The sequence below is a fragment of the Ostreococcus tauri genome (genome assembly GCF_000214015.3).
Source record: "Ostreococcus tauri WGS project CAID00000000 data, contig chromosome 05, whole genome shotgun sequence".
NCBI classification, from domain to species: Eukaryota; Viridiplantae; Chlorophyta; class Mamiellophyceae; order Mamiellales; family Bathycoccaceae; genus Ostreococcus; species Ostreococcus tauri.
This window is the reverse complement of record NC_014430.2, coordinates 315,448-336,392: the sequence shown is the minus strand read 5'-3', so window position 1 is coordinate 336,392 and position 20,945 is coordinate 315,448. Positions and strand designations below refer to the sequence as shown.

The 20,945-nt window shown below is 57.4% G+C and overlaps 6 protein-coding genes across 6 annotated transcripts; 1 reads left to right on the top strand and 5 right to left on the bottom strand.

Moving 5' to 3' along the window:
- Window positions 1-15: 15 nt before the first annotated feature.
- OT_ostta05g02100 (WD40 repeat) lies at window positions 16-4,164 on the bottom strand (the record flags this gene model as incomplete). The annotated part of the gene is made up of 1 exon (XM_022984238.1): window positions 16-4,164. One exon carries the CDS (start codon window positions 4,162-4,164, stop codon window positions 16-18), a length of 4,149 nt encoding a protein of 1,382 aa, XP_022838990.1.
- Window positions 4,165-4,284: 120 nt separating this feature from the next.
- OT_ostta05g02090 (Patatin/Phospholipase A2-related) lies at window positions 4,285-8,766 on the bottom strand (the record flags this gene model as incomplete). Its single annotated transcript, XM_022984237.1, has 1 exon — window positions 4,285-8,766. One exon carries the CDS (start codon window positions 8,764-8,766, stop codon window positions 4,285-4,287), a length of 4,482 nt encoding a protein of 1,493 aa, XP_022838989.1.
- A 277-nt stretch (window positions 8,767-9,043) lies between these two features.
- On the bottom strand, window positions 9,044-11,569 carry OT_ostta05g02080 (Fibronectin, type III; the record flags this gene model as incomplete). The annotated part of the gene is made up of 1 exon (XM_003079266.2): window positions 9,044-11,569. One exon carries the CDS (start codon window positions 11,567-11,569, stop codon window positions 9,044-9,046), a length of 2,526 nt encoding a protein of 841 aa, XP_003079314.2.
- A 462-nt stretch (window positions 11,570-12,031) lies between these two features.
- OT_ostta05g02070 (Protein of unknown function DUF3054) lies at window positions 12,032-12,853 on the bottom strand (the record flags this gene model as incomplete). The annotated part of the gene is made up of 1 exon (XM_003079262.2): window positions 12,032-12,853. The coding sequence occupies one exon, from the start codon at window positions 12,851-12,853 to the stop codon at window positions 12,032-12,034; it is 822 nt and encodes a 273-aa protein (XP_003079310.2).
- Window positions 12,854-13,133: 280 nt separating this feature from the next.
- On the top strand, window positions 13,134-16,760 carry OT_ostta05g02060 (Quinoprotein amine dehydrogenase, beta chain-like; the record flags this gene model as incomplete). Its single annotated transcript, XM_003079261.1, has 1 exon — window positions 13,134-16,760. The coding sequence occupies one exon, from the start codon at window positions 13,134-13,136 to the stop codon at window positions 16,758-16,760; it is 3,627 nt and encodes a 1,208-aa protein (XP_003079309.1).
- An 89-nt stretch (window positions 16,761-16,849) lies between these two features.
- Window positions 16,850-20,353, bottom strand: OT_ostta05g02050 (unnamed product; the record flags this gene model as incomplete). The annotated part of the gene is made up of 1 exon (XM_022984236.1): window positions 16,850-20,353. The coding sequence occupies one exon, from the start codon at window positions 20,351-20,353 to the stop codon at window positions 16,850-16,852; it is 3,504 nt and encodes a 1,167-aa protein (XP_022838988.1).
- Between the last annotated feature and the right edge of the window lie 592 nt (window positions 20,354-20,945).

Sequence of the window (20,945 nt, the reverse complement as noted above, 5' to 3'; positions counted from 1 at the left end):
TGCGCATTTTCTGAGCTACCGAATTTTTCTACCTGTGAACACAGCGCCGATGACAAAGGCCAGTAAAGCGATGAGTACCGACAGCAGATGCTCCTGTCGAATGATGAGCGCGCCGGACGTGTCGCGCTCCATGGCCGCTGCAGCTCGCGTCCCAGGCGGTGGCTGCGGTCTAAGCGATTCGACCGGAATTGGCAACTGTTTCTTCTGGATTTCTCTAGCCGTCGCCAACGCATCCTTTGCGTGCGCCCAAGCTCTTTTACATTCCGCCTCAGCGGCTTTCGCGAGTGTCTCGGCGTGAACCTTCGCCATTACTTCCATCTCTAACCGATTTATCACCTGTTGAACCGCTTCCTTCGCGGCAGCCTTGGCGTTTTCCAGTTCCCGCTTCAGTTTCGCGCAGTGTTCCTTCACTTGGTCGTAGTCTTCCCGAGGTACCATAGAGTCTTGTCGCTCGTAGATCATTGACATGGCTCCGCGATACGTCGGATGTTGGTACAGAGATCGCGCACGCGAAGGAAACCCTTCACGCACCGGAGACCCGATTTCGCTCGTTGGTCTCGACTCGCCCGGACGCACTCCGTGACTCGACGCAACTGCCCACGCCTCCTGCGCGGCGGCGGAAGCCGCAGCGACTTCCTGTCGCAGCCGCTCGTTTTCATCAGCCAAGGCACTTGCCTGAGCCTCAGCAGTGGCTCTCGCTTGTTGTTCGAGCCAGTTCTTGCCCCGTTCGTCCTCTCCTTGACTGGCCTGTGATTGTTTCAGTTGTGCGATGAGCCGCGCAATCATCTCATCTTTTTCAGCGATGATCCTGGCACTCTCACTCACCTTCTTACTTGCTATCTCGAGGCTAGATGATAGATCTTCGACCTGGTCGTTCGTATCTTTCGCATGATCGAGCTCCTCTCGTAACTTCGCCGCCTCAGCTTGGTAACCTTTGCCTTTCGCAACGGCATTTGCAAACTTTGCCTTAGCGGTCTCTACGGTACTTTTCAGGGCACTCATCTCCGCTTCATACGTTTGTATACAGTCGCGCAATTTCATCAACTCACTTTGTGCCTCTTCCGTAGATCTCATCTGTGATACCAAGTGCCCGCGTTCGACTTCGCTTGTCGACAATGCCTCGCGCAAACGCTCAATGTCCTGCGCCGACTTGATGATCTCACTTTTGTGCTGCGACTCCAACGACTTAAGCTCATTTATCGCGCGCTGTGCTTCGGACCGCGCCTCCTTGAGTTCAGCTCTAGCGGCGTCGATCGCGCCGGTGCGTTCTTCCATTGTGGTTTTGAGCTTAGCGTTCTCTTCCTGCAATCTTCTGCTCATCTTCTCTGTGTTCTCAAAGTCCTGTTTTAGATGCTCCAGTTCTTCGCGCTGAGCGCTCATGGTGTCGACTAATTTCTGAACGTTAGCTTCATTGAGCCCCGCCCGAGACATGATCGCGTCACACTTCTCTTGATGCGTGGCTTCCCGTTCTTGCAACTGTTTCTTGAGCTCCGCGCATTCCTGCTGAAATCCTTTGCCTTTTTGAACTGCGCTGTCAAACTTCCGCTTCAATTCGCTCAATTCAGCTTGGTGTCGCTCTGCACTCGACGCAACCGACTCCTCCGCTTCGCGCACTCGCTGGTCTGCGCGCTTCAAGTCTTCGTGCAACTGAGCCATAGTTTCGTCGCTCTTCGAAGCCTCGCCTTGCACTTCGCTTAACTGAGCTCGTACACGTTCCGCTTCAGCGTCTGCGAGAGCCTGCCTGCTTTCAAACTCATCCGTCAAAGTTCGCGCCGCATTGAGCTGCGATTTGAGCTCAGCAAGTTCTTTGCGTTGGCCATCCGCCTCGTCTTGCGCATTCTGCAGCTTAATCTTAAGCTCGGTACACTCTTGTTGAAACCCCTTGCCCTTCGTCACTGCGTTCTCGAGCTTTTGCCTCGCTAGACTGTGTTTTGCATCAAGTTCCTTGATGCGCTTGTCCTTTGCGGCGTTTTCAGTTTGGAGCACCGTCAACACATCCACAGATTTCGCGTTTTCATCCGCGACCGCATCCCTTGCGCTCAGAGTGACCTTCGCATCGCTGAGCTCTTTCTCTAAAGCATTGGCTCTGTTTTGAGCTTGATCCAACTGCTCGCGAAGTGCGGTCAGCGCGGCATCGGATTCTTGCCTGACGCCGTCGAGCTCCGCCTGAACAGCTCTTAGTTTGTCCGCGTGTCTGCTGGTCTCGTCAACCAACCTTGCGTGTTGCGCAGAGATGGATTCTTTCTCTTCTTCGACAGAACTCAGACGCGAGTTCAGTTTGGAGATCGTCTGTTCCGCTGAAATAAATTCTTCGCGAATGCTGTGCAATTCACGCATGATTTCTGATGGAGCTTCTTCGCTTGCTTGCTGTGGGCTCAACAGAGCTCGCTCGGCGGCAGCCATCATTTCTTCTACGTCCAGCGACGTAGCGTCCTTTGCAGGTGCGCTAGAACGAGCGAGTTCTAGCTCTTTTCGCAAGCCTTCGACTGTCTTCGAAAGTTTCTCCAATTCATCGCATTTGTCGCGTCGCTCGTCCACGGCCAACTTCAATGTAGACTTCAACTCGTCAATCTTGCTCTTTTGCTTGCGAGCGATCGATTCCATCTTCTCGCACTTTGCTTTCAAAGTCGCGTCGAATGTCTCTCCTTTTGGCGCAGCCGGTCTCCTCAGCTGCTCGATTTCTTCGCGAGCAGATGCGAGTGATGCGCGCTCAGCCCGTAACTCGTTCTCCAAACTTGCGACCTTCTGTGAGAGAATCCTGTCAGACATTTTCATCTCATCGAGCTCCTCGGTGACGCGCACCAACATCGACTGAGCGCTAGTCAACTCGCTCGAGGTATCGAGTTTCGTCTCCACCGCAACACTCCCATGAGAGACGGAGCTCTGATGAGCGGCGGGCGCGTCGTTCTGGTCCCATGATTCGAAACTGTCGTAGCTCAGTTTCCGTGTCAAAAGTGGCAGATCGTTCGCGTGCTCACGAGGACTCATTCGCTCTCCCATCGGTAACTCCCAACGCGAGATTTGGTTCAACGCGCAGCCTGTGTACAAGACGTCGGCGGAATCGTCAAACGCCAATGACATTACCGCGCCCGCTTTGGTACTGGGACATTCAAACATCATCGCGCGCGATTTGACGTCCCAAATCAACGCGCGTTGATCAGTGCCTCCCGTGCACACAACTCCCGGCGATATGTTTATGACGCTCAGCACCGATCCCGTGTGATGTGCTCCAACGTCCATTGCCTCGGGTGGACCAAGAAGTTCGCCGTTCTCGTTCACGTACCATGCCAAGACGCGGCCATCCGCACCAGCGGTGATGATGACACCGTCGTTGTCACACACAGCGTGAATAGCCCCACGATGTCCACCCTCGTCCTCGTCGAACGTAGCGAGTGCTTTCGACTGATGCATGCGCCAGAGCTGGAGAGATCCGCGTCCGTTTCCGGTCGCCACAAACTCTTCGCCCGATTGCCGATGCGTCCATCCGCAAACTGCGTTAACCGCATCCGGCGACGTCCTCGGTGTTTTACCCCTCCCGCGTGGACTCAGGCTCTCCACCCCAACGTTTACCTTGGTCGACCATCGCCAGCAGGGAAGAGTATCTTTATGTTCCCACACGAAGACCCGTCCTTCGTCATCGCCAGCGACCACGCGCCCGTCTCGCAGCGCCGCGACGCACCGAACCTCCCCGAGCTCGGCGTCCAACCCCTCCAAACCGGTGTGCTCCGTCTCAATCGTCCCCGAAATCGCATCTCGAGCGACGACGACCCCACCTTTTCCTCCCGCGCTAATCAACAGCATCTTTCCTGTGCCCGCCGTCCCGCTCGTCTCCAACGCCCGCGCCTCGCCCTCGTGCGCCCGCACCCTCGACGTCAGCGCCCCCGTGTTCGTGCTCCACGCCCGCAGGGCGCCATCACTTGACGCACCGACCAGTCGCGGGTCTTCCGTGCCGCGCATCACGAGCGCGAGCGCGTTCACGGCGCCCGACGTTTTCTCGAGGTGCAGCGCGCCCGTGCTCGAGAGTTTGACGCCGCGCGCGGTAACGTCGCGGCGCGCGGACGCGTGCGCGATGGCGTCGGACACGCGATCGGTCACCGTCTTCTTGATGAGGTTGAGCATCGAGCGCGGACGTCGCCGCCGAGGCGGCCGACGATGGCGATGCATCGTTGGTTGAAGTCGATAACGGTCAGTGGGATTTTCCAAGTTCAGGACGCGGCGTTGGAGTAAGTGATGAAGACGCGTCCTCGGCTAACTGAATGAATGGAGTGTTGTGAAATGCAATGGCTAATGATTCGACGACGAGGATGAGGGCGCGGGGGAGTCGCACGCGACGTCGACGTCGGGTTTGTCGTCTCGTTGGAGTCGCTCGGCGACTTCGCGCACCTGCGCGGCGACAGAGTCCATGTACGCCGCGGCCGCGCGCTTGAGCGCGGAGGCGGTGGTCTCGGAGGTATCGTTGAGCTCGCAACCGAAGATATCGGCGGTGGGTTGGAATCTGTAGTAGGCGTCGTCGCCGCCGAGCAAGTGACGAATCGTTGCGTCGACTTGGTTGACGTCGCAAGACGCGTGAATGGTGTTGTCAAGCCAACACGGAAAGCTCGATGCGGCCGCGTCGCGGGAGTTTGGAACCGCCGCCCCCGTTCCCAAGGACACCACGCACAAAGGACGGGACTTCGGGAACAAACGACGAGCCTCAAAGACGGCCACAGCGGTGGGATTGTTGCTCGCAATGGCTCCGTCGATGAGTCTCATCTCTGCCTCCACATTCGTTGGCATGGTGCCGATATCATGATGATGTTCGTCCTCCGTCGATTGCTTTCCGTCAGAGGGTTTTGGCGAAGCTTGTCCGCCCGAGTCTCCCTGACGGGCGTTACCGGTTTTGTCGTCGCGCGAAAATCCGCCGCCGCCACCGATTTGCTTCTTCGTTCTGAGTTCCTCCAGAAACCACGGCGCCGCAGTCGTGGCCCGGACGGAATCTACCAAGCTCACGCGATGCTCACCAGGTAAGTGGCCGAGATGACTTTTTCCACGAGCGTCGTGTTTGTAAGACCGCATCAAGAATGTCGTTGCAGGCGAGCGACTGACAAGATGCGAAACAAGACAGACGTGCGGTGGTGGAGATCTCGATGAGTACCATCGAGGGTGTGAGGTGATGCTGTACAGAGGCTTTTCTCCTTCGTCCTTGAGAGCCTTTCGCAGCATGGTCTCGAAGCTTCTCGCCTCTTCTCTACCGCGATTATAGAACTTGGTCACTGAAACTTGATTGTATAGTTGCGTCATGTACGAGTCGGCTTTGCGGGGAAATATCTCATCACCCATCTTCGCATAGAGCTCGTGTAGCTCATCGACAGTCATGCGAAGAAGACCGGCGCCCGCCGCGATGAGGCCGCCAGTAGACGTGCCCACGACGAGGTCGAAACAATCTCCCACACACCAGTTGTTTGTCTCTTTTAGTATTCTCTCCAACATGACGAGTGTGCCGATGCCTCGCATACCGCCGCCATCCAGACTTAGAACGCGAACCGGTCGGGTATCATTCTGACACATGCCGTACGCTGAACGCAACATTCCGTGTCCATGATCACCTAAAGCGTTAACGAGGCGCATCGCTCGCGTCCAGTGCGATACTCCGCCATCCAAGTTAGCGCTTCGCCACGCGTCCAGATAAGAGTTTTCATCCATTGGTGGAGCAGCGACCTTTTGACTCAGGTTTCGAAGAGAATGCATGTTCTGTTCTTCTTTCACATCCTTCCTCTCTTCGCTTGCGTCATCATTGGATGACTCTTCTTTCTTCTGGTCGCCCTGCGTAAACGTCATCTTCCGCATCAGTGAAACGGCAAAACCTTCACTGGTAGACGCCACGGGCGTGCTCGGTATCGTTGTCTCCTCGTTGCAAAGTAAGCTCTGCGCCTCACAGGGCTTGAATCTTCCTCGAAAGCGTCCAGCTATCGGTGGAGTTCCACATTCACGTATAGCAGGAGGACGATCTGCACACGCTTCCATGAGTTTTTTGCCGATTCGGCTCGCGAGTGCTTCAGCAGCACCAACAAATCTACCACTCGGAATGTCGATTTTAAACTCAATATCCTCGGAAATCAAGAGCAACCGGGATAAAGATTCATGATCCATGACGAAACTCGGAATGTTTGTCGAGTTATCGAAATTCGGACTCGATTGGAGTGGTTGCACAGGGACGCACGTCGGCAAGCGTTTGGGCCACACAAAAAATACAGCTCGAGCGCCTCGTTCTCGTGCGCGCCACACGATCCTTGGTGCCTGTCGAACCATTGCGACATGCGTGTTCCAATCGTTGTCTTTAGGGTAAAGAACGACGATTCCATCGAAGATATCTTCAGGAGCTGATTCCCTATCCTCCGGCGGTTGTTTCTGCGAGGTTTGCGGTGTCTCCAGAATGGGTTCCGCGACGACTACTTCCTTCATCTGTTTGTTTTCGCTCGGCTCAATCATCGTCCAATCCTTATCAGCGTTTTTATCCGGCGAATCCGAACCCTCCAAGATTTCATCGTATGCCTGTAAAATTTTTTGCGCTGGTGTCATCGTCGGCGACGCCGATTCGCATGTTCGAGACCTTTTTGGGATCTCTATGAGTCCATCACGCCCGAGCGGAGCTTCGATGTCGAGGATGTACACCTTACTAGAGGTAGATGCGGTGATGGGTGACACGCAGGTTAAGCTGGATCGAATGGCTGTAAACGTGGAGACTACGTCATCGCTCTTCGCAGTGATTTGAACCGTGACTAAATCGGTAAGCGCCATGTGCTCAGCAAGTTCGAACGCCATATCACGCGTACTGGCGTCGAAGCAGGTAGCTTCTCCGTTCCATGATGCGCGTACAACTCGAAGCGCCGCCTCTGCACTGCCTCTACGCATAGCCTCGGCGTAGACTGCAAAGTTATCCACCGTGAGCAATTTAAGAAACGATTTGATGTACGCCTTGTCTAGAACATCAAGTTTGTCATGTGATCCGTCCTCGTTGAAGCAAGGAAGCACGCGATGAATGACGTACTCAATCACACCAGCGTTGACACACTCAACCGACGCAAGCTCTCCTCGTGAGAGGATTATTTCAACCAGAAGCATATTGATGGTGGGTACCAGCGACTTGTCTCCACTCTTGCGCGTCGCGTACTTCACCAGAGAGCGAACTAAATTGTGCACGCTCACCCGTGTACCACTCTTAGTGTCGAACACCATGTGACGAACATCCGCTATGAGTTGCGAATACCGCTCCACTCGGGCGGCGTCATCGGCGACGCTCCATCCCTCTCGTCCAAACTGTCGCCAGGGAACGCACCAATCCGAGGACTTTTCACCAACGCCACTCTGAATCAACGTCGGATACCACGCGCCGCTCGCGTGACTCAAGCATACCTGAACTATCGCCTTACTCTTTGCTTCACCAACGTTCATCCAGGTGTGCACCTCGTCGGATTTCGCGTTTCCATACGACATCACTGCCATGGCAAGTGGCTTGTCCGGCGCCGCCAGAGCTTTCTGAATGGTCGCACTAACTTCCGGATCGTCCTGATCGGCGCCTAAAATGCCAACAAGGACGAGTTGTAATACTTTTCCGACTTTTTCGCTGACCTTGGGAGCGCCACCACTCCATTGACCGCAGGAAGTGATGCACAGAAAATGTTCTGGCACGCTCTTACGCGCGATGTCAACTTCGCCACCATCAAAAAATGCCTTCATAAATGACTGAAGAGACTCTTCTAGAGCTCTCGCTCGGCGCGCGCCTCCACTCATGTCCCACGTACGATCGTAAATTGGCTGAAAATCATCAGCGCGAACGACGAGCACGTTCAAACCGGATTCCTGTCGCCATCCATCCGCGCCCTCCACTGATCCCCATTGTCCCAACGTGACAACCTCGTTGGTGAAAGTGTCCGTTTCGTCGATGTTTGTCATGTCTTTCAACTCTTGACCCTCCTGTTTCTTCTCTAGTACTGTCTTCGGCGGCGGTGTTCTCACGTAATATCCTTCGGCCGCGCGAATGCATCGCCCTGAAGGCGAAGGATGTCCACCGGCGATGACTTGAAACTTCGTGTGGGACATATCCACTCGCACACGAGACGTGACGTAATCTTGCATCACCTCAGAATCGTCTCCGAAGGCGCATATCCCGATCTCACACACACGATTCGGTAGCAACCTGAGACTCTTGCTCTGACTGTCCCGTTCCGCCGTCGAGATGTCGCACAAGATGCGCGTGCCGTCCCTCGTGTGCGTCCTCAGTCCGCTCTCCGCGGCGAGTATGAACGCCTGCGACACCACCGCATTCACATCCTCCCCATCCCGAACTTCCGGAACGATATCAATCGCCAGTTTCCATCCGTCTTCCATCGAGTAATCCTTCGGGACCGCTCGTCGATCCCACATCGCCCGCGCCTCGCCCGCGCTCGTCCGAACCAACGCCACGCGTTCCGCGACCATCACCCGCGTTGACGATTCGATCGCCGGCTTCGCGTTCGGCACATGCGCTCGCAACTCATACTCCCCAGTCGGCACGTCCTCCGGGACCGTCCACGTCAGCCGCACTTCGTCTGCATCATCCTCGAACGCGCACGCGCCCACGAGCGTCGTCCGCCCGCTTCGAAGCCACGCGCTCGCGCCCACGAGCGCCACCTCGCACTCGATCGTCCGATCGCGATCGATGTCCTGCGTGCGCTCTAAGACGACGTCCACCCTCGAACCGCGCTCCCAGACCTTATCCGGGCGCGGACGTCGGACGCCGAGCGGCATCGCGATCGAAACGACTGGTTGAGATTTTGTTGATTCCTTCGCCCTCGTCGAGCGCACCGTTCGCGCTCGCGACGACGCCGCCGCGCGAGACGGTGCGCGCGCGTGCGACGCACGAAGTTGTCGCGCGTATGCGTCGTGGGTTTCGCGTGATCGCGCGCGCGCGTGTGCGGGACGTCGCGTTGGGAGCGATGTGTTGAGCTGCGGGAGACAGTTGAAAGGCGTGGTGGGGGAAAAGGTCGAGGGACGAATTTTTAGGGGTGATGCGCGTCGTTACACGCTATCCGAGGAAGCTCAAAAGGCTAGAATCGATGAGATTCGGATCCCCGTCGGGCGTGGCGGGCGAGCGCGGAGCGGTTTGCTGCTGGCGCTGCCCGCCGAGGCGCATGCGCTCAACGTCGACGGAGAGACCGTTGGGATTCTGCGGGTTGGACCACATGCCCGGACCGGTGACCGGGGATGTGCCGCCGAAGGTGCTCCAGCTGGGCGTGCCGGGATTGAGATCGGCGTTGACGCCCAGATCGCCGAGACCCCAGTCTGCGCCGGGAACGCCTTGCGCGCCGCCGCCGTCGTTCCAACTAGCCTGACCGCTCCAGTGAGTCGCAGCCGCAGCCGGAGCCGGAGCGGGGGATGGCGCCCAGTTCCGATCGACCGCCGGAAACAAGTCGGTAGAGGGCGGCAAACGTTGCGACTCTGACGCAAATCCGTAATCCACGGGCAGAGTGCCCATACCAGATCCTTGACCCATCGGTTGCCAGTTGCTATTCGCAGGACTCCACGACGCCGGTTGACCTTGCGGCTGTAGCTGAGGTACCGCTTGCGATGGAGGCGCCATCATCGCCGGTTGCATCGTTTTAGTTTCGCCCCACGTGCTAGCCGCGGTGACTCCCAAACTTTGGCCGCTGCCCCAAACCGAGACAGCTTGCGGCGACGTGGAAGCTGCGGGATGCGGTGGTGGCATCTGTGCTTGTGCTGTGGCGTAAGCCGAGGTGGGACGAGGTCCCGGCGGAAGCGGTGGTGGCCCTTGCAGCTCGTCGTTCACTCTCGGAATGGGAATCCTGCTCTGACCCGGAGGTGGCGCCGAATGCGGTGGTTGAGGAGCACCGTACGATGCCTGCACTGTGGCGCCTTGCTCGACCTTTCTAACGGGCATACGCATCGCCGGTGCCGCCGCCCATGACGGCGGCGGGCCTGTGGGTACGGGCGGTTTCGTCGTTTGATTATAGCGAGCATCCACCGCCGCAGAGCGTTCTTCTTCGGCTTGCAGGCGCCTTGCAAGTTCTTCGTCCGTTTCGTGAGGCACCGATTGAACATCAACGCCCGCAGCTTTGGCTGCCTCCTCAGCCTTAGCGCGCTCCTTCTTCTTCTTGCGCTGCGCCGCCTTCTTTGACAAGCCTTCGCCAGCTGAGGCCGTTGTTTTGACCACATCCGGCTTCTTCACAGCCTCGACACGCTTTCGGATCTCCTCCATCTCGGCCATTTCACGTTCCGCAGCTTCTTCAGCAGCCTTTCGGAGGGCTGCCTGTCGAGCCGCCGCCTCATCGACCACCGTCGCAGTACCTTGCTTCTCAGCCTCGGCCGCTCGCTCGCGCTCTTCCTTCTCAGCCTGCTCTTTAGCTGCGCGCTTCTTTGCCTTCTTACCCATACCAGCTTCGACGACAACCTCTTCGCCTTTAGTTTCGCTCTGTTTGCCGCTATTTCCTACGGGTGCCTTGCCTGAAGTGGCGTACATACTTTCTACGCTATATGGACCCCACTCCGTGACCTCACCAGTGGACTCGTCGACGCGACCGACTCGCGCCTTGTATGCGTACTTCGTCCCGGGCAACAGATTGGTCACCGTCACAACACACGTTCCCTTCACGGTATCGTACACCGTATAACTTTGATCCTTTTCTTTCTTCATGCTGAGCTCCCAGCAACGATCTTGAGGCAAGTTCTGCGTTGTGGACTTCGCGCGCGACAGATTGAGCGTCATGGAATCGTCAGTGCGAGAGACCATGGTCGGTCTCTGGAGCTTCTCCAAAGGCTCGTTCGCACGACGAGCCTCGTTCTCCTGCTTTGCAAGCTCGGCGGCGTAACGCGCGGCTTCCTTTCGCATCTGCTCCAAGTGCTCAAACAGCTGATCATCCGTCATGGAAGGTCTACCTTTGCTCGTTGTGCCCTGACTATCTCTAGGTCGTCCAAACCACTTCCCGGGCATGTCTCGCGGCGCCCATCCGGATGCTTCGCTCTCGAAGAAATTGTGTAGATCGGTGTACTCTTCGTCGTCGGAGTAATCCTCATCGTCGTAATCTTCCAAGCTAGCTAGAGAGTCGTCCTCGCTGTCGTAGTCGTCGCGGCTGCTCGCGTCGTCGTAGTCTCGACTGCCTCGACGACCGAACATGCCTTGACCTCCCATCCCACCACCACCGAAGAAAAAGCTCTCGAAGAAGCTCGCCGCGAAGTCTCGCATGTCAGCCGCGGTCTCGAACCTGTCCTGAAACGCTCCCCCCCCGTGACCGTCGCCCATCAGTCCGTACTCTCGCGTCAACGTATCGTACGCCCGAACGATTTCCTTAAACTTCCGCTCCGCCTCCGGATCATCCCGATGTTTATCCGGATGATGTCGCATCGCCAGCTTTCGATACGCCTGCTTCACCGCGCTCGCGTCGTCGTTCGACCCCACGTCGAGCACGCGCATGGCATCCGCCCGTCTCTCCGCCCGTTTCGCCGCGTGCGCCGGCTGTTCTCCCCACTCCCGCTCCTCCTCCACGGGTTCTCCCTCGGAGTCGACCTCGACGATCTTCTTCCCCGCGCGCGACATCTCGCGCGCGCGAACCGGGGATGGACGTCACGCGCGAGTTTCGAGCGCTCGATCCGACGCCGCGACGCCGCCGCGACGCGCTGTGGCGCGCGACGCCCGGCGCGCGGACGTCCGTCGACGGTGTGTCCACGCGCGCGTCCGTGAACGCCGTCGCGCGCGACGTGAGACGGCGTCGACGGCGCGGCGACGGGTTTTGTGGATGGCGATGTGGCGAAGTGCGGTCAAAGGCGAGGTCGTGGTCGCGCGGGTCGCGGATAGCAGAGGGCACGTCGGCGCGTTCGACGCGTCTTCGTGGTGCGCGGTCGACGGGGGAGGATGAAGGGAAAATGTAGAGCGTGCGTTGATCGAGCGCGCGATCGCGGGGGAAGAGGCGCGGCGACTGGATGCGCTGAGATGGACGCGTCGATGACATCGTCGCGCGCGGCGCGCGCTCGGAAGATGGAGACGCGCGCGGAGACGCGCTCACCATCGCTTGACCAAGCTGGATAGCAGACTGATGAATTCGAGGGGGTTCCCGCGCTTGTTCTTACCGATCGGCGCTTTGTTTCGCGCGAAGGCATATCTCCAGCCGACGAGGAACGCGGCGGTGACGACCATCGAGACGGCGATAAACGGCGTCGGCGGCGCCGCCCCCTTCCCGAGCGCCCGAAGCGCCAAACCGGCAGGAATGCCTATCGCCCACGTCTTCGCCGCGACGACCGCCGCCTTGCTCCCGTCGCTTCCTCGGGCGTCGTCACCGTACGCATCCATCAACGTACCCGCCCCGAACCACCCGAGCGCGAACGGCGCCGCCGTCGCGAGCGCCTCCACCACGCCCGAACCTTCCCCGTGGTTCGCCCTCCCGATCGCCGCGAACACCACCAACGCCAACGCGTCGCCCGCGATCAACTGCCCTCGACGGAACTGTACCTCGTCCTCGCTCTCCGCCTCCGTCGCTTTCGCCACGCCCTGGAACCTCGTCGTCTCCAGCGGGATAACTTTGATGTTCATCGCCGGCGGCGCCGATCCCGACGTCCCGACGTCCCCCGGTCCCGACCCAAGCGGCGCCGACGGCGCCGACGCGCTCGGCGACGCGCGAACGAACCGTCCTCGACGCTCGGGCGCGGTCGCGTCGGTCTCGGTGACGACGCTATCATCGCGCGTCGTCGCGTCATCCTCCCTCGGCGACGCCCGCGACGCTCGAGCGCGGTCGCGGGCGACGCCCACGGTGCGCGCGCGCGTCGTCCATCGCGCGAGCCCGCGCGCGGCCGCGCGCGCGTGGAGCCCGGAGCGCGCGAACGCCATGACGTCCGCGCGGCGTCGAGTGCGGACCATTGGTGATTTTCACGCGCGCGCCTCGACGCGATCGCGCGACGCCGCGACGTCGACGACGTCGACGACGCGCGCGCGATGGATGATGAAAATATTCATCCATCCGTCGGTCCATCGCGCGCGACGGGGGCGACGGGCGCGGTCGACGGTGGGGTAAATTTAGCTCGCGCGTCGCGATCGTTGACGGGCGCGCGCGGAATAAATAGCACCCGGCACACGCCGTCGACGCGCGCGGGGGCGGACGCGGGACGAGATGTCCACGGTGACGCGACGACGCGCGTTCGGCCTCGACGCCGCGCGCGGGACGTCGCCGCGGTACGTCGATGGGACGACGATATGTACCGTCGCCGGTGCCTCGGTGGTGCTGCACGACGCGTCCACGGGACATCAGCGATTCGTACCGCCGGCGACGACGCGCGCGGCGAGGAGGATATCGGCGACGTGCGCGCACGCTGGGACATCGACGATCGCGACGTGCGCGAGCGATGGAACGGCGACGGTTGAGATTTCGACGTACGATTCGCAGACGATGAAGAGGACGCGGACGCTGCGGCGGGATACGAAGAGGCACGCTGGGTCGAGGGAGGAGGAAGACGTCGTCTTGGACGGATTCGCGTTTTCGGACGACGGGGGAAAATTGGTTGCGTACAGTACATTGGCGCACGCACTGATTTGCTGGAACCTGAATCTCTCGAATGGATCGCCGGTCGAGCTTCCACCGCCGAGACGCGTGGGCGCTTCATCGGAGACTTCCTCTTCGAACGCGCAGGATTTCAGCTCGCAAATCACGCACGTGTCGTTCTCTCCGCACGATCACGACGTTATCAGCGCGGTGTGTACCGGTGGCACGTTTAAGACGTACAGGGTGACGGATTCGACGATAAAGCTTCTCACGGTGAGACCGCTGAATCAGCTTATGAAGGATGAGGGACGCGAAGCGCTCACGCATGCGTGGTTGAAGGGTAAAGACAAACACGTCGCGATCGGGACGAGCACGGGTGAAGTCATCATTCTCGATGAAGATTCGGTCGTGTGTACCGTTGGAGTGTATCGAGGCGGTGGATCGAGCGATGAAAGTGCTCTTCCGGCGGTAAACTTTGAAAATGGCGTGCGCGTGAGTTGCATTGCGATGTACAAGTCTGGATTCATCGCCGCAGGCGATCGAGGCGACGTTGTGATCGTCACCAGGGTGCCGACGAGAAAACAATTGCAAAGTGCAGTGCCGTACAAATGTGTGAAACGTATCGCCGCGTGCGAGAGCTCGAGTGATGATTTATTTGATACGACGCCTTCAAACAACTTTCAGACGACTGCGGAAGTTGGTGATGCGCTGACCGAAGACATCTGTGCAAACGCGGAGCAAGTCGATGCTAAATCGTGCGAGATCATGGGCCTTGACGTGTCCCCGACAGGTGATAGTTTGATATGCACCTTGGTCGATAAACGCGTGTTGTTTCTCTCTTTAACAAACGCAGACATCATGCAAGCGAAGGAGATGAAGTTCAAATGCGTGCTCACTTATTCACACTTGGGAAGCGTTTCGTCGATGGATATTTGTCGCGGCCGCGCAATCATGCTGAGCGTGAGCGCTTCGGATAAATCCATGAAAGTGTGGAACTTGGCTTCGAACTCGTGCGAGATATCGAAAGACTTTCTCGACAATCCTTTAAGTGTATCCATGCATCCGAGCGGCTGGATCGCTTGCGTCGGCTTCAGCGACAAACTCCGTCTGATGCATATTTTGAACTGCGATCTTCGTACAGTAAAAGAGTTTACACTAAAAGCATGCCGTGTTGTCGAGTTTTCAAAAGGAGGCCATTTTTTCGCTAGTGCCGTCGGAGCAACCGTTTATGTGCATCACACGTTCACGCACGAGTGTATAGCAGTGTTACGGGGTCACTGTGGAAAAGTTAAATCGCTTACCTGGGACAGTAACGACGCTAATTTGATATCATCCGGAGCTGATGGTGCTATTTATGAGTGGGATATCAGGGCCGCGAGCAGAGATGACGAGAAGGCTCGAGTACGTGAGCACGTACGCAAAGGTAGCATATACACCTCTATCGCTACCATTCGCCACACTGGTGGGATCGTAGCATGTTCAAGTGATGCAAAACTCAGGGAGTTCGACACTGATTTCAAGGTTACACGAGAATTTTCGTCTGAAGACGTCGTTCTCACACACGTAGCTTATAGCGCATCGGCGCATGTGCTCCTCGCAGCGACCTCAGCAGGTGGCGTGCGCGCCTACAAAGTTCCTCTCACCGGCGAGTACGCAGAGTATCATGGACACTCAAGCAGCATCACCGCACTCAGACTCAGTCAGGACGGTTTCACGCTGCACACTACGGGAAGTGATGGATGTATATTTACTTTCGACGTTCGAGACGCGGGGCATCGCATCGCTGAAGCGTCCTCGACGCTGATGAAATCGGCGGACGGCACCTTGTTCGTGGATGAGGTGCTCATCGCACGTGATGATCTCGGTGAATTACATCAACGCATAAGCGAACTCCAGACTCACGTGAAAGAAGTTTCACTTCAAGCGCAGTATCAACTGCGATTACAGGCGGCGAGTATGAACGAGAAGCTCAAATGTCAGGCTGAAGAGGCCGCACGTTCGCTTGATTATGAGAAAGAACGCGTTTCTGCTCTACAGCTCGAGAGAGACACTATTTTGTGCGAATCGAAGGATGAACTGAAGAGAACAGTCCAGGACAACGAGAATAGACTCATTTCGATGGAGAACGAGTACACTAGTAAGATATTTGCAGAAGTCCGTCGCTTCAACGAGCTGAAAGCTGCTAGCGATGCGGCCAAGGTTCAATGTGATGAACTTAACGCCCAATGTGCAGCGCAACACGAAGAATCCGTGGAACAGATAAAGAAAGAATTTGCTATGCGGGTCACACAGCTAAAGGAAGAAATCGAAAAGCTTGAGAAAGAACGAGAACAAATGCGAGAGACGTTCGGACGTGCGCGAAAGGTGATCGATGAGGAAGTTGACTGTGAAATAGAGCAGCTTAAAGCGAGCTTCGAAGAGCGTATTCGGAGGGAGCATGAAGATTGCTTAATTCTGAGAGGCGAGAACGGTGTCGCGAAGACGAAGTATGCCATCGTCAGACAGCATGAAGACGATCGTTTACGAGAAATCGAGTCTCTTACTCTCGAAAAGTCGAATCTGGCAGACAAGGTTGCCGATCTCGAGCGTGAGGTGCAGCATTTGCATGAAACTGTCGACGCACACGAACGAGTGATCGAGCGCAAGAATGAACTTCTTGCAAAGGGCTACTCCGATATGTCACGAGCTGATAAATGTAACACCGCGCTTCTCTCAGAAATTGCCGCTATGAAATCGGAGCTAGTCACGTTGGAGGATCGAGAAAATGAGCGTACGAAAGAGATTGAAACCATGAATGATGAGTTGCAGAGATATTACGACTCGAATTCGGCGCTTGTGCGTCAAGTTCGGGATATTAAGTCTCAAAGAGATGCGTTACAGCGAGACTTGGCTCGCACTCGAAAGCAAACCGCGCATACCGCTGCGGTCGTGAAACGTTTTCAGCACGATCTACATACGTGTGTGGGGAGCATTCAAGACGCAAAAAGTCTGAAGGAGCGTGTGAAATCGATGTACCATAAGTATACAGCCGATGATACCATCGATTGGGCGAGAGATGAGGCTACTGAAAGCGAGGAAAGACGCCAGAGAGATCATCTCGAGAAGACGGTTGCGGCGTTACGACGACAATTGGAAACAGAAACGGGGGCGAGGCGCTCAGAGTTCCATCGTATCATGCGCGAAAATCATTCCCTCATGGAAGAGTTAGCATCAGTAAAACGACTTGAGATGTCTCCGGTTAAACGAATCGCGAGTTAGAATTTCGTCTATGTTTTTATCTATGTCCTCTTTCCCCTCTCTAGTGGCGCAACTCATCCGCACCGTTCGTTCGATATTGCTGAAATCCACTAGCGGCGCATCTGTGTAAAAGCCGGGTCGCTTGATCCGAAACCACCACTCGGCGACTGGGGTTGTCCGAAGCCAGACGCAGGCTGGCCGAAACCACTTGCCGGTTGCCCGAATCCACCAGGAGCAGGTTGCTGTCCAAAGCCGCTCGGTGCCTGGCCGAATCCGCTCGCCGGCTGGCCGAAGCCTCCAGAAGCGGGTCGCTGTCCAAATCCTCCGGCTGGCTGTCCGAATCCTCCGGCTGGCTGTCCGAATCCGCCTGACGCCTGGCCAAATCCGCTCGACGCTTGTCCGAACCCGCCCGAGGGCTGATCAGAGCCGAAACCGCGTGCAGCTTGTCCGAAACCGCTTGACGATTGCGTGGCGGCGGCTCCAAATGCCCCACCAGTGGACGCGCCGAAAGCGCTCGCAGATTGTCCGAAACCGCTTGACGACTGCGTGGCGGCGGCTCCAAATGTCCCGCCCGTGGATGCGCCGAAACCACTCGCAGCCTGTCCGAAACCACCTCCGGTTACCGCTGCAGCACCAAAGACGACTGGTTTGCTCGCAGCCGAAGCGAAGCCGCTCGAGCCAGTGGCCGCTGCGCCGAACCCGGATGATGCACCAAACGCAGGAGAACTTGTCAACGAGGCCGCCCCAAAGGCAGAGGAAGCGCCAAAGCCAGGCGACGCCGTTGCTGCGGCTGCTCCAAAAGCAGATGGTTTACTGGCCGCCGCCGCAAAGCCACTTCCTCCGCTTGCTGCGGCTCCGAAGGCGGACGGTGTGCCAAACGCGGGTGTACTCGTCGACGCCATAGCTCCAATCGCACTCGCCGCACCGAATGCCGGGGCACTAGTTGTTGCTGCAGCACCGAACGCCGCTGGAGCTCCGAAAGCTGGCGCGCTCGTCGTCGACGCAGCGCCGAACGCAGCCGGAGCACCGAACGCCGGCGCGCTAGCTGTTGCCGATACGCCAAATCCGGAAGATTTACCGAACCCGGCCGAAGATGCGGCCGCTGCGCCGAAAGTGGACTGTGCACTTGCATCTGATCCCAAGCCACTTGCAGCCGTCTTCGATGTTGTAGCGAAGGCAGACGGCGAGCCAAAAGCGGGGGCACTTGTTGTCGCTGTGGTCCCAAATGAACTCATCGTACCAAATGCCGGCGTGCTCGCCGTGGCAGCGTTTGTTGCACCGAAAGCCGGATTTGAGGAAGGAGAGGAAGAACCAAACGCGCTCCCTGCCGAGCTCGCCGGCGCACTTCCAAAACCAAAACTACTGAGCCCGGCGGAAATACCCGTCGTGGACGAAGTTGTGGATGTGCTAGTAGTTGCCGTCGTAGCGGGGCTTGAAGAGAATCCAAACACAGGTTTCGACGGAGTTGTCTCCGTGGCACTAGCTGGCTTGGGTACAGGAGCGATTCCAAACTTCGGCGCAGGACTCGTCGACTCAGAGCCCGATAAGGTGAATGATTTTGCCAGAGAAGCGCCTTCACTTGTTGAAGACGCCGGCGGCGTTCCTGGCGGTGGCGTGGCCTTCGCAAGATCGTCCTCCAAAGCCTTTTGGGCGGCTGAATACCCGGCATTTGCCTTGGCCAAGAAATCAGCACTGAAACTCATCGGAGGTGCAGCGATTGGAGCGGACGCTTCCTTCTCCTCAGCTGTAGCCTGCTTCCTTGATTCCCCCCCTTTCGCTGGATCTGTCGTTTGCTTAGAGTCTTCCGGTTTTGCCTCGACTGGTTTCGCCGCGAAACTGAAAGCTGGAGCACTCGCGCGAGGCGCGGCTGCAACTTGCGCATCATTTTCTTCATTTTTCGCCGCTGGTGCACTGCTCGATGAAATACTGAACGAGAAACCGCCAGCGGGTGTCGAAGCCGGTGCTCCAAAAACACCACCGCTTGCCGTCGTCGAAGGTGCCGCTGAACTAGAGGACGATATACCAAAACTAAACTTCTGTTCGGCTTTCTTCTCTTCACTGGTTGTTCCCTTCAGCTCATCCTCGAGAGCTGCTTGAGCTTTCTGATAACCGCTGCTTGCCTTTGCCAAGAATTCTGCACTGAAACCCATAATTGGTGCCGTCGACTTGCTAGAATCTACAGGCTTGGACTCAGTCGCAGCTGCTGAGCTCGGTGCAGGTGCGAAACTAAACGCTGCTTTTGACTCCGAAGAGTTTGGCTTGGCCTCTGCAGGTGCACTAAAACCAAACGCCGGCTTTTGCTCAGTCTTCGCTTCTTGCACAGGAGTGAAGCCGAACGCTGGTTTGAAACTGGGTGACGTAGCGGACTTCGTCGGCGGAGAAGCGGAGACAACTGCTGCCTGCGACAAGGTTGGAGGCGCGGCCATTCGCGAGTCATCCTCGACGGCCTTCTGCGCCGCTGCGTACCCTTGTTGCGAATTCGTCAAGAAATTGGCGCTAAATCCTGTCGTAGGCGCATCATCTGTGGGTTCAGACAACTTTACCGCAGATGTCGGTTGTGGTGCTAACGCTGGTGACTTGATCGGCGTCGCTGGCTTCGGTTTCGGGGACGGCACGCTCTTCTTGACAGTCGTGATTCTCGTCGATGAGAGCCGAGACATGATGATGGACTCCACATCACCGTTATTGTCGTCGTCATCATCTGGTGCGGTCAACTTGACGGGCGTCTTGAGTGGCATTGGTTCTAGAGCGCGAGCAGGTTCTGGTTTTGTGGCGACTTTCGTCACTGGTTCCGCATCATTTTTGAACTTTACGCTCTTCTTTATCGGCACGCGTTCCACGCCTTGATCCTGCACGCGCGCGAGGAGCGCATCCAACTTCTCCGCTTGTGCCTCGATAACCGCGGCCTGGGTCGATATGGCCTTCATTATTCCATTCATTTGAGCTGTAATACTCTTCGCCGCGTCCGTCTTTGATGAAACCAAGCCGCTACGAATAATCGTCTTTGGCTTAGGTCTGTTTGCCTCTCTTTTCGCAGCCTCGAGCCGTTCGACAGCCGTTTCCAGATCTGCAGCCATCTCCAGAACGTTGCGCATGTCCGTCTGCATGTTTTCTTGAACTTCTTTCAACGCTGGAGAGAGTTCACGAGTATCCTCAGCGCTCGAGCTTTCATCCATTTCTTCGCACGCCACCGCAATCAAACTCTCAAGTTCACATCGCAGAGTTTCATCCGCCGAATTTGCGGCCCAGAGTTCGTTCAGTCGACTTCGTAGCGTCCCGCTACCATCCAAGAGTGTTTCCGTCGTCGCCTTGATAGACGCTGCGGATCGTTCAATTTTTTCGATGTCGACTTTCCCTGGTAGCACGCCGGCGATCTGACTGTTAAGCTCCTTCGTGACGCCGGACACGTCGTCCAACATCGCCCCCACTTCGGCGATCACGGATGCCATGTCATCCTCAATCGTCTTCAACCCGTCAGCTTCCATGCCCGCGCTTCTCTGCTCTCTGGACTGTTTGATTTCCATAAGCCTTTTGCCCCAAGTAGGAAGCGGAGACTGGTGCAAATCAACAGCCGGCGAAGTCGTCGTGTCGATCGGAGCGAACTTCTCAGGCATAGCACTCGACCACTCTTTCCTCGAGCTCTTCACTGGAGTCGTTTCTAGGAAGAGTTCTTTAAGCTCAATCTCGGCAGTGCTGACGTCAATGGCTCCGATGCTCAGCTTCTTGAGAAGATCCATTCCCTTTTCAACTGGAGACTTGGGTGTACCACTCGCTGCTGCGCGATTCGCCGGTGGAGTTGCCAAATAAGTCTTCACTCGAAACGCTTCGCTCTGCAGTGAAGATACCTTCTCTACAGACTTCAGGGAAGGCGCAGCCGCAGGTGTGGGCGTCTTCGCCGGCTCCGCCGGCTTGAAGCTAAACGCAGGCGTCGATGCCGGTTCGGGCGTCTTCGCCGGCTCCGCTGGCTTGAAGCTAAACGCAGGCGCCGATGCTAGTTCTGGCGTCTTCGCCGGCTCCGCCGGCTTGAAGCTAAACGCCGGCGCCGATGCCGGTTCGGGCGTCTTCGCCGGCTCCGCTGGCTTGAAGCTAAACGCAGGCGCCGATGATAGTTCTGGCGTCTTCGCCGGCTCCGCCGGCTTGAAGCTAAACGCCGGCGCCGATGCCGGTTCGGGCGTCTTCGCTGACTCCGCTGGTTTGAAGCTAAAC